Here is a 15,372-nt window from a genome sequence, read left to right as displayed (position 1 = left end):
CTCCCAGAGATTACAAGCATGCAAAGAGAGGATTCTGACTCTGACCATGCGGTAAGAAGGAACTGAGAGTGCATCGCCCTGCACGGCCTCTTATACCCTCGTCTGGAGCACAAGGCGACTTAGGGCGACCATGTGGGTCAACAGACACAGCTTCTGAAAATGTCCAGCTTCAGCGCATGGTGTGCATGCACAGTCCACATTTGGAATATGTATAGGAACCATCACTCGAAGAAGCAGCTAAATTTACTCATTTACCTCTAGTGCTTCTAGTAAAGATAAGTGAAACAGAAATTTTTAAACTTTAATTTTTTCCAAAGTGGCTGCCAGCACCAAAAATGCATGTAAAAAATTATACTTACAAGCGGGACATAAGATAAAAGTGATGGGTCACAAAACAAAACGGAGACATGGAAATCTGTCAAATCACATGATGAGAGAAGGTATAGCTTTTCTTGCTAGTAACTGGTGTCAACTTTCCCTAGATATGGAGAATGAAAGGCAGCCAGAAAGAGACCAAAAACTCTCACAGGGTCACACAGCTACTGGCTTTCTACATATTACTCAACCTTCTAGAAGCAATAACTAATCTTTAAGGCACTGGGTCCATGTTTGGGGCAGAGTGGAGGCTCTCCATCCCAGGGACAGCTCCACAGCCACTGTTTCTCCCTTCAACACAATGGTTTATCTTGGTGTCCCAAGGTGTGCACAGGGTGTGTTGCATCCTGCACTATACTTTAGGGGGAATGAATTTTATGCTCCCTTTTGTGGTAGGCTAGCTCTTCTCCCAAGTCCCTATTCCCCTCTGCCCCTTATATGGTGGGTAGCATCCCACAGGGAGCAGCACCTACACTTGATACTGAACTCCTTGGTATAACTGGGAGGCATCTGCTGATAGGACACCCTCTGTGAGAGGCTCTTGACTTTGGAAATTGTTTCCCTCTGTGGCCTGCCATATCCTGCATTCTTTCACCTTTAGGACATGCTGCAAATACCAGCTAGTCTCTCAAGCTCTCAGAGGAATCAGGTAGTTTTGGTTGTGAGACCCAATAGGAAACTTATTTATATTTGTATATGTTTTGGCCTGGTTGCATTATTTTAATGATGTGACTGAACTGTGTATTTAATGAATAATAGATTAGGACAGGTGCTTGTGTGTGTAAATACCAATAAAAATAAACCACAATACATTGACTCTGATATTTTATTTTGCTTCCAGGTTTTTATATTTGTAATTTGTTTTTCATGCTACTGGGGTTTCGAGCTCTCTGCTGTATCTTGTGCTAGGAAATGCCTAGTGAGGCAGCAATATCAGGGAAAGCTGAAAGGCTCTGGTATGAGAGATAATAAGACTCTGTAAGAGGGAGAATTCAGAGAAACAGGAATATGTATAGGGCCCACAATCAACCATATGGAAAGCTGATACTAATTCACCTGTTCTCTCTGCAGTGTTCTTATTCTAAACCTGTGTTATTGCTTGGTAATAATATGAGCCTGATTTGTGCCACTCTTACTGATAGGGCCCTACCAAATTCATGGCCCATTTTGGAAATTTCATTGGCATAGGATTTTAAAAATCATAAATTTCATGATTTCAGCTATTTAAATCAGAAATTTCATGGTGTTGAAATTGTAGGCGTCCTGACCCAAAAAGGAGTTGTGGGGTGTGGGTGGAGGGTTGCATGGTTATTGTAGGTGGGGTTGTGGTACTGCTACCCTTATTTCTGTGCTGCTGTTGGCAGTGGTGCTGCCTTCAGAGCTGGGCAGCGGGAGATCGGTGGCTGCTGGCTGGGAGCCCAACTCTGAAGATAGAGCCGCTGCCAGCAGCAGTGCAGAAGTAAGGATGGCATGGTATGGTATTGCCACCTTTATTTCTGCACTGTTGCTGACAGGGCGCTGCTTTCAGAGCTGAGCGTCCAGCCCACAGCCGCCACTCTCCAGCCACCCAGCTCTGAAGGCAGTGCAGAAGTAAGGTTGGCAATATCGCGACCCCCCTAAAATAACCTTGCAACTCCCCTGCAACTCCTCTTTTGGTCAGGACACCCAGTCTCCCCCTTGAAATCTGTATAGTTTAGGGTAAAAGCAAAAAACACCAGATTTCATGCATCCATGACACATTTTTCATGGCCATGAATTTGGTAGGGCCCTACTAATTCACACTGAGTAGTGCCTTACTGTGTGAGTAACAGCACTAGTTATGGCACTATTCCTTATGAACAAGAGTGGCAGGTGAGTATCTAGTTAGTTATTAGTGGTAGTGTTTGTTTTTTAATATTCTTATTCACCCTGACAATCAATGAAATCCTAGTATGTCAAAAAACAAACAAAATGAATCAGTAGAGTGACATTACTTTTTTTCCAGAAGCTTAAAGAATCATGGTGAAATCTTGGTCCTATTAAAGTAAAAGGAAGTTTCTTCCACTGACTTCAGTGGAGTGGGCATTTCACCAATTGTCTCTTGTGTATTGTCTAGCTCATCTGGAAGTCGTAGAGCACCGTCATGCATTCTTATTCACATTATTTTGTGGGTCTAATCCTGAAGTCCTAATATCAGACTAGGTACATCAAAGTCAGTGTTAACTATTCACTATGAGTGGTGGTGGCAAAATTTGGCCTTCAGCCTTCACTCAGAATTTGCTCAGGCCAAACTCCAACTGAAATCCCACGAGTGTTTGCTTGAATAAGGAGCTCAGGGTTTGGCCCAAAGTGACAATGTTCTTCTCATTAAGTCTCTATGTTACCATTGCCACAGAACATCACAGACTAGAAACAGATTTGCTTTCTGGCTTCCAGGTGATGTTAAATTGGTACATTAAAAGAAGAAATACTGGGAAGCAAAGACTTCTGAGTGAGAGTGAAATTTTGATTCCAACAATATCCTCACTACTAGGCTATTTTAGAGTTAGAAAATTAAAGTACCTCTGCATAATGGTAATTGGGACCACTTTCCTTCCTTACATGTTACCGTCACAGACCCAATAAGGCTCAGGCCTTGTCTACATCGATAACGCACCCTATCGCCAGGCAAATACCTTCGCTTTTTAGGACCTTGAATTTTACCATCAGAAATCTCTGGCGGAGTTGCACATCTCATATCTGAAAAGAGATACAGGAACACTTACTTACGCTTTCCCATGAAGGACCCCTAGGTTAACTAAATCACTTATGGTATTCCATTAGTTGTGTACAAATACTATTCAAATCCTGTAATTTTTAAGCAGTCCTGTTTAAAAGAACACTTTAAATTACAGGAAGGTGACAATAGGGCAATCCTCTGGTGAATTGTTTTGGGTTAAGATGCATGGAATGAAAATAAAGGTCAAACAATGGTGGGGATTTGTCAACATCATCAAGTTTCTACAAAACATTTCAGGTTTGACAAATCAATCTTTATTCTATTGGAAAATCTCTGGCCAGCTCTGTCTACAACATACTGTGCTTTTCCACTCTAACCCACAGAAACTCTTCATGGATTTCATGCTCTGTGGATGAGATGGCTATACCAACTAGTCTCTGCAAGGTTCTTCCCCAGAAAAAAAATGAGGGCAAAGCCATGTAAGCTTCCACTATAACTTTTCCTGTTTTCCCTCCATACAAAGGTAGTAGGACTTCAGGACCCCAAATCTTTTGCTCTCAGGTGATTGGCCAGAGGAAAGGGGTGACTCTGAAGGAACCACTTGTCTCTGCACTGTTGTCCTTGTGGCCCCTTACAACACAGCTCAAACAGGTGTCCCGCTAATGGTTCTGATATCCACAAGGAGACATTGCAGAGGGTTAGTACATGATCCTGTGGCCAGTGTCATCACTGGAGGTTTTAAGAAGAGGTTACCTGTCAGGGGTTAGCTAGTTATACTTAATCCTGCCTCAATGCAGGGGGATGGACTAGATGACTTCTCAAGTTCACTTCCAGCTCTACATTTCTATGATTCTATATTCCCAGCTCACCAACATACACCTGATCTTACTTGTTTTAATTAAATACAAACTCCTACCTTTGCAAATTGGTGGTTGTGACCATACTCTGCCTTGACAGGTTACATAGTTCAATCCCATACTTTCAAAACCTTCACGACATTTATACTGCACCCTAACACCAGGCAGGTACCTTCTCTTTTCATTTTTTTCAGTATCAGCATTGGTAACTGCAGGTGGAGCTCCACATGTTACATCTGAAAGGGGAGAGACACAAATAAATGTATTAGTAGAGAAACACTATTAATGCAGTATCATATTTTCATGAAATATGTAATGTCCTATTAAAAAAGTGCACTTACATAAATGAAGGTTACTTGCTTGTAATTGGAGTTTTTTGAGATGGCGCTGAATATTCGCACATATGGCGTACTTTGGTGCCTAATAGTGCTTAATGGTAGAACCTTCTCCAAGTAGCGTCTGTTAAAGCACTTGTGAAGAGTCCTTCTATCCCTTCTCTCTAAGTCTCTGAACATTCTGATGGTGGGGCTCAATAAGGGGGTCATGGCAGCCTCTATCACATAAGAACATAAGAACGGCCGTACCGGGTCAGACCAAAAGTCCATCTAGCCCAGTATCCTGTCTACTGACAGTGGCCAATGCCAGCTGCCCCAGAGGGAGTGAACCTAACAGGCAATGATCAAGTGATCTCTCTCCTGCCATCCATCTCCACCCTCTGACAAACAGAGGCTAGGGACACCATTCCTTACCCATCCTGGCTAATAGCCATTAATGGACTTAACCACCATGAATTTATCCAGTTCTCTTTTAAATGCTGTTATAGTCCTAGCCTTCACAACCTCCTCAGGTAAGGAGTTCTACAAGTTGACTGTGCGCTGCGTGAAGAAGAACTTCCTTTTATTTGTTTTAAATCTGCTGCCTATTAATTTCATTTGGTGACCCCTAGTTCTTGTATTATGGGAATAAGTAAATAACTTTTCCTTATCCATTTTCTCCACATCACTCATGATTTTATATACCTCTATCATATCCCCCCTTAGTCTCCTCTTTTCCAAGCTGAAGGGTCCTAGCCTCTTTAATCTCTCCTCTTATGGGACCCGTTCCAAACCCCTAATCATTTTAGTTGCCCTTTTCTGAACCTTTTCTAATGCCAGTATAGGAAAGGTTCACATCACATCAGTTCCTTTCATTGCCAACCCAGAGATACAGAAAAAAAGAAGGAGCGGAAAGTGGGTGGGAAGTGGGAATATTTCAAAGAACCATTTCAAAGAACTCTGTTTTACAAGTAAGTAACCTTGGTTTCTTCTTCCAGTTGCTCTTCGTATTCCCACTTACAGGCAGTTTGAAAAGTAGTGCTGAAAATAATCTGGAGGAGGGCACTTGAATAGGAATGAGGAGTCGTACCTGAATACAGATAGAAGCACCAAATCTAGCATCAGCCCTAGAGGCCAAATTGAGAGCATAATGTAAATTACAACAACAGGGACTTGCTTAAGGCAAGCAAAAGACACTACCACAGCTCTGGTGGAATGAGAGCATAGCGTCCTTTTAGTTCTGTTTAAATAATCTACAAGAGCTTTCTTGAATCCAAAGTACATAAAACAGATTTCCCCTTCTTAGCATGTGGCCTTGAAAAAAATGTCAGGAAATTAATGTCTGACTGGTGTGAAATTCAGAAAATCATTTTGGAAAAGGAGCCTATATAAGAAAAAGACCCAAAAATCGAGACTGTCCCTATAAAATCGGGACATGTGGTCACCCTACTCCCCTCAGTGCCTGCGCCAGAGCCATTCTCCGAAGTCTCTCTCTGCAGTGGTGCCAGAATTCTCAGCCACCCGAGTTCCCAGCACTGACAGCACAGCTGGTGCTATTATTATCCGTGGGACGGCTGTGTTTTTTCCCCCCTCTTATTTCTGCAGTGGGGACCCAGGTACTTCCTTGAGTGATGCCAAGCGGGGTACTCTGATGTGGGGTTGGAGAAAGCATTCCTGTCTAAAGCTGCGGCTGGCGAAGTGTGTGTGTGTGTGGGGGGGGGGGTGTGTGTGTGGGGGGGGGGGGGCGGGGGTTCCAAGCCTCATACCCCGACGCAGGTCGGAGAGACCTCTCCACTCCCTGCCTTTCTGTGAGCCTGAGGCAATGCAACACTTTGTTAGTGCCTACCTCGGAGGCACTAACACACAGGCAGCAAACAAACCGAGCGTGGCTGTCAGGGACAGGCTCTCCGAGCCTGGAGGCAAGGCGCTGAGATCACGGGAAACCCAGCATTCCCATAGAGGGCGTGCCGGGGCTTTTGCCCTCAAAACGGCTGTTTTTCTGAAGTTGCTGTTCGTGAGTTTTTTTTTTTTTTTTAACCAAGAAGAAAAGGAAAGGGAAACAAGCTAAGTAGCTGCTAATAAGGAAACTAAGTAACTGACTGTAACTAATTAACTACAAAATAGCAAGGTGCTGCTGATTGCTCCGACTCCTAGCCAAGGGCGGTAGAGAAGGAACTGAGTAGGGGTTAGTCACACAGGGTCGGTTAACTTCCTGCAGTAGTGAGAGGCAGGGACCACGCATGTGCGACCCAACCGGGCACAGCTACTAAAAGTCTCTGACTACGAGCGCAGGGGTGCACAAACAAACACCCACAGGGACAGCACTCGAAGAAGCCCAATGACCTAAAAATGTAAACTGACTCATCTGCAATCTCCCACCCCCATTATTTGATACATCCAAAGTTCCCCTGACTGATGGTGAAGAGGGATTGAACTGGACGCCTTGGAGGACAATTGCTTTGACTGACCACCACATCAGTAGAATGCCTGGAGCATGCTGACTAGTGTTGGAACATGGTACAGATTTGGGCTGTAGACCTGAGACATCCAATGCTGCACTGGTCTCATTTTGAGATGCACAAATGGAGTAGTCACCACCGTGGGAACCAGGATGAAAATTTCTGAGTCTGACACATTTGAATGTTTAAGACATATGGCACTGTTTTAAAAAATCTGTTCTCCGGTAAGGTGGTTTTCCCTGCTGCTGTGTGCACTAAGAAGCCCATGAATAAAATTATGTGAGTTGGGTAGAGATTTGAATTTTTGACATTCAAATGTAACCGCACCTCTGAAAAGATAGTGGTTAATGTATAAGCAATGTAGCTTAACTGATCCTCATGAACAGCAGCCTTCAACAGCCAATCATTCCAATATGTAAACAAAAATACCCTGTTTTCTCAAATGAGATGCTACCACAGAGAGGCATTTGATAAATACTCTTGGTGCTGTGGACTCGCCAAATGGGAGCACCTTGTATGGGAAATGGCATTCCACAACCAAGAAATGAAAGTATTTTTAATGACTGTGTGAGATAGAAATATGAAAATGTGTCCTTTAAAATCGAGAGTCACAAACCAATGCATAGCTGAAAGTGAAACGATTATGGAGGCCAAAGTTAACATATGGAACTAAAACATCCAAATGTATTTGTTGAGAATTCTTAAATCTAACATTGGATGAAACCTCCCAGTATTTTTTCTGCACCTGCAAGTATCTTGAAAAAAAACCACTGCCCCCCTCAGCTCTTCACATACCTCATTGACAGCACTTTTAGAAGCAATTTCTGCCCTTCTGCAAGTAGCATAACCTTGTGAGAAGGTTCCCTGGAAAGGGGTAATAGAGAAACTAACCCCTTCAATTTCCCCTAACTGAATGGCATAGCCCTTCTCTATAATTTGTAGGACTCATTTGTCTGATGTAATAGTCTTCATTTGCTGATAAAATGGGTGAGCCTGTCTCCATTAGGGGAAGGTACGGGTCCTTGCAGTTTGGTTTTCAATTCTTGATCCTCACATCAAAACTGAAGCCTGGTGTTAAATGAAGATGACAGGGAGGGAGCAGATTGTTTTGATTTAAGGCCTGAATTTGAAAGACCACTTCTTGTGTTACCTCTGGAAAAATGTTGCCTGCTGTTGCTGTTGCTGACATGTTTGATTTGAGGAGAAATAAGCCAAAGAAGACTGTGGATAATATCATCTCTGATTATGGAACGAAGGTGTAGAAGGTCTCCTCTTAAGAGACGAAATCAAGCCCCAAAAGTAGGCTCTCACTCTTGTCTCCTTCAGCATTCCTAGCAACTAATCAGTGTTTTTACTTAAAGGACCATCCCCTTTGAAGGGGAGGTCTTCGATCTTCATTCTAGTATGCAGAGCCAGAGCAGAGAAGCAAACCCAAGCATGTGTCCTCAGAGTAACTTCAGAAGCCAGTGCTCTGGCAGAAATGTCTGAAGCATTAAAGAATGCCCGGAGTGTGCGTTGTTACATTCTGACCCTCCATTAAGATTGCATTTACCAAATTCTGTTTGTCTGGCAGATCCTGAACAAACAATGCTATCTTTTCCCATAAGTGGAATTGATAGCAGGTCATAACTGCTTGATAATTTGCCATCCTAATACTAAGAAAGGAAGAAGACAATACCTTTCTCCCTAAGGATTCAGTATTATTCCCCCTTTCTATCAGCAGGAGTGAAATATGCATTTCCAGATCTTAGCCTGCTACTGGCAGTAGCCACCACCAGTGAAATAGGTACAGGATGTGTGTGAAAATCTGAAAATGCCTCAGATTGGTTTATCTGATATAATTTTCCTGCCTTCTTGGAAATAGGCTGGCAAAAGTCAGAAGTGGAACAAACAATCTTAGCAGGCTGCAACAGAACATTAAGAATTAGTCACGACATTCTACTCTTGGAGGTAGCCCCAAGAGCTTCCCCCGAACACTAGATGGGAGGTTTCTTCTATAGCTACAGAAGGTAAATTCAACATGGACTCCATGCAATCCACCAGGTCATGGAACTGCAGTATCATCAAAAGAGAAAGGGGCAGAAGTCTCACCCGCATGCTCATCTGGTAGCAAATCAGGAGTGTAGTCTGTTTTAGCATGAAGCAGAAAGAGGAGCTATCTCCTCATCTTCTTCAGAGAATCAGGTACCACTTCCTGAGATGCAGACAGATCCATTGTAATTAGATCCAGGGATTTCTCCACAGTCAGATCCTTTATAGATAAATCATCATATCTAGATCCACATGGACGACAACTGAAAAATTCCTGCAGCAGCACTCAAGACCATGGAGCCCAGGGCTGACAGTCTTCCCAGCAAGTGGGGTTCAGGAACATGCCAGCAGGAGGAGGAGCAAAAGGAGGCACAAACTGGGAGGAAGTGGGTCTCTTAATTCTTCCTTTATCTTCCTACAAAAACAGATCTGACTTCGGATGTGTTATGGAGTGCACCTGAGACAGCAATGGATCTGAAGTGTGGAGAGAAATAAATGGAGAGAAAGGTCTTTGTGGTTACCATGTAGAAGTCTTAGGAAGAGGAGGAGGTATAGATAGACCAAGAGACAAACTAATAATCTCATCTGCCCTTCTTTTTTCAGGTGAAGATGACACAGACCTCAGAACTGGTGAAGACTGCCTTCCTTGAGACCCTCTGTTTCTCACTCAGATCTGAGGAACATTCATAATTGAATGGTTGTACATCGGTCACTAAAGTAAAAGTCCTCTTTGGATCCAAAGATTGACTTGGAATTGGAGCAAAGTTTGAAGCCAGAGCTGAAGAGCTGGATGGCACAGGATCTGGTGAAATATTCAGCTCCACCCACTTAATCCTTGAAACTGAAATCAGAACTGACCTTGGTTTCAGAGCCAGAGCCATAGAGGCCCTGTCAGAATCAGACAGCTCTGACAACTCTGACCTACAGGATCGGCATTGTTAGCGGTGGATCTCTTCTCCCTGGCCACCATCTTCAGAACTGACACAGCCAGAGCTGACAACGTGGCTCTTGATGCCATAACAATGTTTCTCCATCAACAATGTCTTTGAAGTCCTGACTGTTTGAGTAACAGGATCCAGAGCTGACCCGAGGATGGTTCTGATTTCCAGACAAAACACCCATTGACTTAAAGGAGAGAAAGGACTGCTGAACTGAGCTCTGTGTAATGACAAGTACATCCTATGAATTGTAATATGCTAAAAGGGCAGAGGGTGAGTACCCCTTATTTTTTTTTAAGTTTATTTTAAAATATTATTCTTAGAAGCTTGCAAACAAGATTTATTGTCCTACCAACTGTTTCCCCCTCCTTTTGGTAAACACTGATTCCTCCACAATCCCTTCTGTATTTGAAATCATCAGTGCATGAGTTGGCTACTTCTTGTTTCTGCATCAGCATTCTGTAATCTATTTATTCTATCTGTCTGACCCATCTAGGTGGTCTCTGAGTGCCGACAATAATAATATTGTAAGAAAGAAGTAACTAGGTTATTGAAGTTAGATCAAGCCACTCACTGTACCTTCACATATAGGTTGTTGGGACCACTTCCCTGCTCTACACGTAACATCTGGTGATCCATTGATGTTAAAACCAGGATTGCATTGATAACGTACTGTTTCACCAGGCGCATAACTATCCTTCACTCTACTTCCAATCACAGCATTGAAAACATCTGGAACACCTATGCATGGCATTTCTGAAAAGACACACATACAAGATTAAAATGAGTATAACCCTCCCACAAGTCACCTTTTTTTAGTTAAGCCCGTTGTAACTCTTTATGTATGACACCTAATTTTAAATAAAGGTTGCAACCAGAACCTACAAACATACAATAAGATGTAGGTGGCAATGAAACTTACAACATGAGCAGTGTTAAAAATCTGTCAGAAAATTGAATGAGCCCTAAATACACTGGGAGTTCAGTTGCTGATGAAGTTTAGTTTCTGCCTCTGGGCGAGACCAGTAATTGCAGTTGCTTCTCTTCTTCTGGACATCTCATGCAGTTGTGTGTCTGCTTCCTTCTATAAAACTTTGATGAAAATACATCTATCCATGTAGGTATTGAAATGACCCTCATCACTATAATATCTAAGTGCCTCACAACCATTAATGAATTTATCCTCACAACCCAACTGTAAAGTGGGATACTATTATCCTCATTTTACAGATGGGAAGCTGAGACACAGAGTAAAAAGACATGCCTAAGACTATAAAGGCAGTTTGTGCGTTAGAGCCAGGAACTGAATCCAGAACTCCTGAGTCCTAGTTGGCAGCTTTTAAAAACTAAAACTACTCAAAAAACAAATAAGCAAAAACCAGCAAACCAAACAAACAAATTAAAAAACAACAACCCATCAAAAATCTCGAAGCCTTCAAACAGTCAGAAGCTTTTTAAAAACACTCAGCCAGAAAACTAAGGGTATGTCTACACTACCTGCCGGATCGGCAGGCAGCGATCGATCCAGCGGGGATCGATTTATCGTGTCTGGCCTAGGCACTTTCCCGTCGACTCCTGTACTCTACCGCCGCGAGAGGGGCAGGCGGAGTCGATGGGGGAGCAGCAGCAGTTGACTCACTGCCGTGAAGACACCACAGTAAGTCGATCTAGGTACGTCGACTTCAGCTACGTTATTCACAAAGCTGAAGTTGCATAACTTAGATCGATCCCCTCCCCCCTAGTGTAGACCAGGGGTAAGATTTCACACAACTCTGAACAAATATACAGAATCATTCTTTCCTATAATTTAGCTTCCAGTTGAAACCTGTTGCCTTCTCCACTAAATGAACTGCTTTTGAACATTCTACACAATGTAATTACCAACACATGTAGGAGCTGAAGTCCATTTTCCAGTCTCACAAATTATCTCAGGTGTTCCATGTAACATGAAGCCAGGGTTACAACTGTATGTTAACGCAGCACCATTCCGATAAGTCACTGGTCCTGATTGCTTCTGTCTTAAGTTCTGATTTTCTAAACTGCGAATCTCACCATTTTCTATGGAAGGTGGTTGCAAACATGCTTTTTCTTCTGTTTGGAAAAAAATAAAATAAAATTATTATGGCATATGAACCTATAATCTAAAACTGAAAGAAAAAGGAACAGTGAACTGAAGTGAAAATCAGTTGTGGGGATTTTTAAGGCTGAGAATATTACAGAATAAACCATCCCAGAACATGATTTCCCATTGCCTCAAATCCCAAATAATAGTTGGATCCCAGCTCATGCTGAAGGGGTGCATTAAATGCCTATAGACTATAAAACATGATTCATTCATTACAAGCAGAGCAGTATATATGGTATCATGTCATCTTGTTGCAGGTGTTCAGAATTGAAAGGAAGTCTCTAGTGCTTCATCTACACTAAAATTTTTATACTCATTTTCCAGCACAAAGGTAACTGCATGAGTGCATGGTAGGGTTTCATGATTTGATGCTAAATATACCAGAGCCCAATCTACATCAGGGTTTACAGCATTACTGGAACTGCACTGATCCTGGAGAGAGCTATAAAACATTGTAGTGTAGATGCACCTTCTGCATGCAGAGGATCAAAACCCTAGATCTCCCCTGAGCCCTGCTGAATCAGGTGGGGAACCAAAAGACCTTTTATTCCTAATGTTACTCAAGATGAATGAAAGATTTCAGTCATGTCATTCTGTGTGCACTTGTTTGGTGTCAGTGAATTATGTTTAGCTTGCCATGTATTGCTGAATTAACACTTTACATTGGATTTAGATAGTTATATTGGATTTAACAACACAGATACACTTAAATCCATTCATAATTCAGTTTGATTAAGAATAGGATGGGGAATCAGGAAAATCAAATTTCTCCCATAGAGTTATGCTGGGATCATATCTGATCCTGAAGTACAAATCTGAATGGGCTAGCACAAATGGAAAATGGTGGCAATATAATATTTTGCAGTAGCTAGTTCCATTTTTTATTCTTTAAATTTCTCTGCTTTAAAGAATATAGTCAGAAGATCCTTACCCAAACTGAATTATATAGTAAGATTAGTTGGATTATACTCAGAATCTGAATCTGATTCACTGACAGAAAATGGGTGGGATAATGAATGGGATCTGTTATAATTCTAGTTCTAAAGGAGAGTGTGTTCATTGCTTCTATGGAACACACAATGAATTATAAACTGACACATGAACATATCAACTTGCACTAGAAGCCCTGGTTTTGATGCTAATGTAATGCTATCTGAAACCCACATCTGTTTGGCTTTCTACATCAACTTGAATGGAGTAAAATTTTTGGCCAGTTAAAATCTTTTTAGAAATAATTTTCAATTTCTGCCAGATACCAGGAAAAATACCACTTATCCCTAAGATACATAGGGTATGTTTATACTACTCGCTGGATCGGCGGGCAGCGATCGATCCCATGGGGGTCGATTTATCGTGTCTAGTCTAGACATGATAAATCAATCCCCGAGCACTCTCCCATCGACTCCTGTACTCCAGTGCCGTGAGAGGCACAGGCAGAGTCAACGGGGGATCAGCAGCAGTCGACTCACCGTAGTGAAGACACTGTGGTGAGTAGATCTAAGTAAGTCGACTTCAGCTACGTTATTCACGTAGCTGAAGTTGCTTAACTTAGATCGATCCCTCCCCCCCAGCCCCCAATATAGACCAGGCCATAGAAAAAAAAGAACAGGAGGAAAATAAACAGCTGGGAGGCCCATGTGTCTTCAAAATATTCAAACTTTCAAAAGAAAAAGAAATCTCAAAAGAGTTTCTGAATGAGAGCAGGAAGGCTCTGAGCTCAGGAAGGCTGTGCTGGAGAATGGCATTTGCTGTTTGGTCTGGACAGTTTTCTCATTTCCTCCCAGCTCACAAAATTCCCTAAACTTGAGAGGAATAAGGGAATAACTTTTTGTATTTAAGCCAAAAAAACCTGAAAACAGACATGTGTTTAATGTTATGAGATTGTACGTGTGGTTTGAATTTTGCAGGGACTCTGGGCCTTTAGCTCCTGGGACCTGAACAGATGCATAGAATCTCCTGGACAATTTTGAAAGAAAGACTAAATTGTATAAATGTTCCCTCTCTAAAAGTTAGTAAATATTCCTCCACCCCTGCCAAAAAAACACGGAAAATCAATTTTCCTCTGAAAAATCATTGTATTAAATTTTGTGGTTAAATTAAATCATTAAATTGTGAAACAGGAATTTTAAACCTGTTTTAATTGCAAATATCAATGCACAGACTTAATTATATAGTCACTAATGACATCATCATAATTCCTGGTATACATACACTCACATATACACAAAACACTTCAGAGGGGTGTTATGAAAATTAATTAATATTTGCAAAGCACTCAGCTGATATAAAAAAAGCCCCAGCAGGTAACCAAAAATCATGTATTCAGAGCAGGGTTTGAATAGTGTTCAGTAAATAAGCTCTATGGCCACATATTGAATAATGAGGATGAAACAAAGTATTGGCTCATTAAGTGAGCATCTATCCTTTGCATTGGGTGCGGCAGGGGTCCTGTGGAAAAAATAGTGTGTAATCATGCCATTTAAAAGGATCATAATGAATACAGACAAGGGGGTTAAATTAAGGTTGTACAGCCAGTCTTAACTCTGGCTTTTCCTAATTTTTGAATGCTAGATTTTACAACCTTAATATTTTTTTAACATTTTTTGTTATAAATATTGTGCATCCACATACACAAAACATACTAACATTTTATATATATATATATTTTTTTTTCTTTCACAGCACATAATTTTATGAAATACATATTGAGAGTCCCATTTGTGCTTCTGAAAATCTTTTTCCTTAGTATTTTTAGTGTTAGGAGAAAACATGATTAGGCACTAATTTCAAATTGTTCCTTTTGACTTTGCTATATTTATTTTTCAGACTTTCGCTCATTTTAATCCATTATTAATATACTGAATATGAGTCAAATCCTTTATCCCAATAGTCCAATATTATTGGTCTGATTATTTTGTTCATTTTATTTTTCAACACTTTATTTCTTATGTATTTTTGTTTTCCTTGTAATAACTTCTTACCAAAATACGTGTACATTAACTACCACAATGTGTCAAGGTCCAACAGTGATATGGCAGTTGTCCTGTTGCTGATATAGTTTGTACATTTCCCTTGACTGATCCAATTAAAGAAATATCAATAAAATCCCATACTGACCAACACAGCGTGGTGGTGATTGCCACTTCCCATTTTCACACATTATTTCTTTCACACCTTGATGTTCAAAATGTTTTAGGCATGTAAAAGCTATTTTTTCACCACTCTCATAGTTTCGTGTCTCTGTGATCTTGATGGCACCCGGTAGCTGAGGTGGAGGTGGGCATTTTCTTTTAATCTCTTCAACAAAAGATATTTCAGTTAGATCTCATGATTCAAACAATGGTAAATGTAAAAGTTCATCACAAACCAGAACAGTTAGTAATAGATAAAAATATAAGCATTTCATAGTTCCTTATTAGCTATTCCCAGCATTTAGTTAGCATCATAATCACATTGCATTAAATTATAAAGAAGGGCATTGTATTCAGTGAAGTGCAACTGTGGCCTTAAAATCAGACATTTTGTAATGGCCTCATTGTGATCAGTTCTTCCTGCCCCATAGCAAGAGCATAACA

At 41.2% G+C, this 15,372-nt stretch overlaps 1 protein-coding gene across 1 annotated transcript in view; it reads right to left on the bottom strand.

The window, feature by feature from the left end:
• Positions 1-15,372, bottom strand: part of CFH (complement factor H) — a 100,145-nt gene that overhangs the window by 14,990 nt on the left and 69,783 nt on the right. Inside the window, exons 16-20 of the mRNA XM_054037505.1 lie at positions 14,915-15,094; positions 11,554-11,763; positions 10,252-10,428; positions 3,990-4,166; positions 2,917-3,093 (exon numbers count right to left, since the gene is read on the bottom strand). Of these exons, the coding sequence (XP_053893480.1) occupies positions 2,917-3,093; positions 3,990-4,166; positions 10,252-10,428; positions 11,554-11,763; positions 14,915-15,094 (921 nt within the window). The remainder of the gene's footprint in view (positions 1-2,916; positions 3,094-3,989; positions 4,167-10,251; positions 10,429-11,553; positions 11,764-14,914; positions 15,095-15,372) is intronic.

The sequence above is a fragment of the Malaclemys terrapin genome, chromosome 8 (assembly GCF_027887155.1).
Source record: "Malaclemys terrapin pileata isolate rMalTer1 chromosome 8, rMalTer1.hap1, whole genome shotgun sequence".
In the NCBI taxonomy this organism is placed as follows: domain Eukaryota; kingdom Metazoa; phylum Chordata; order Testudines; family Emydidae; genus Malaclemys; species Malaclemys terrapin.
Note: the sequence above shows the minus strand (reverse complement) of the source record. Positions and strands in the feature narration are given on the sequence as shown.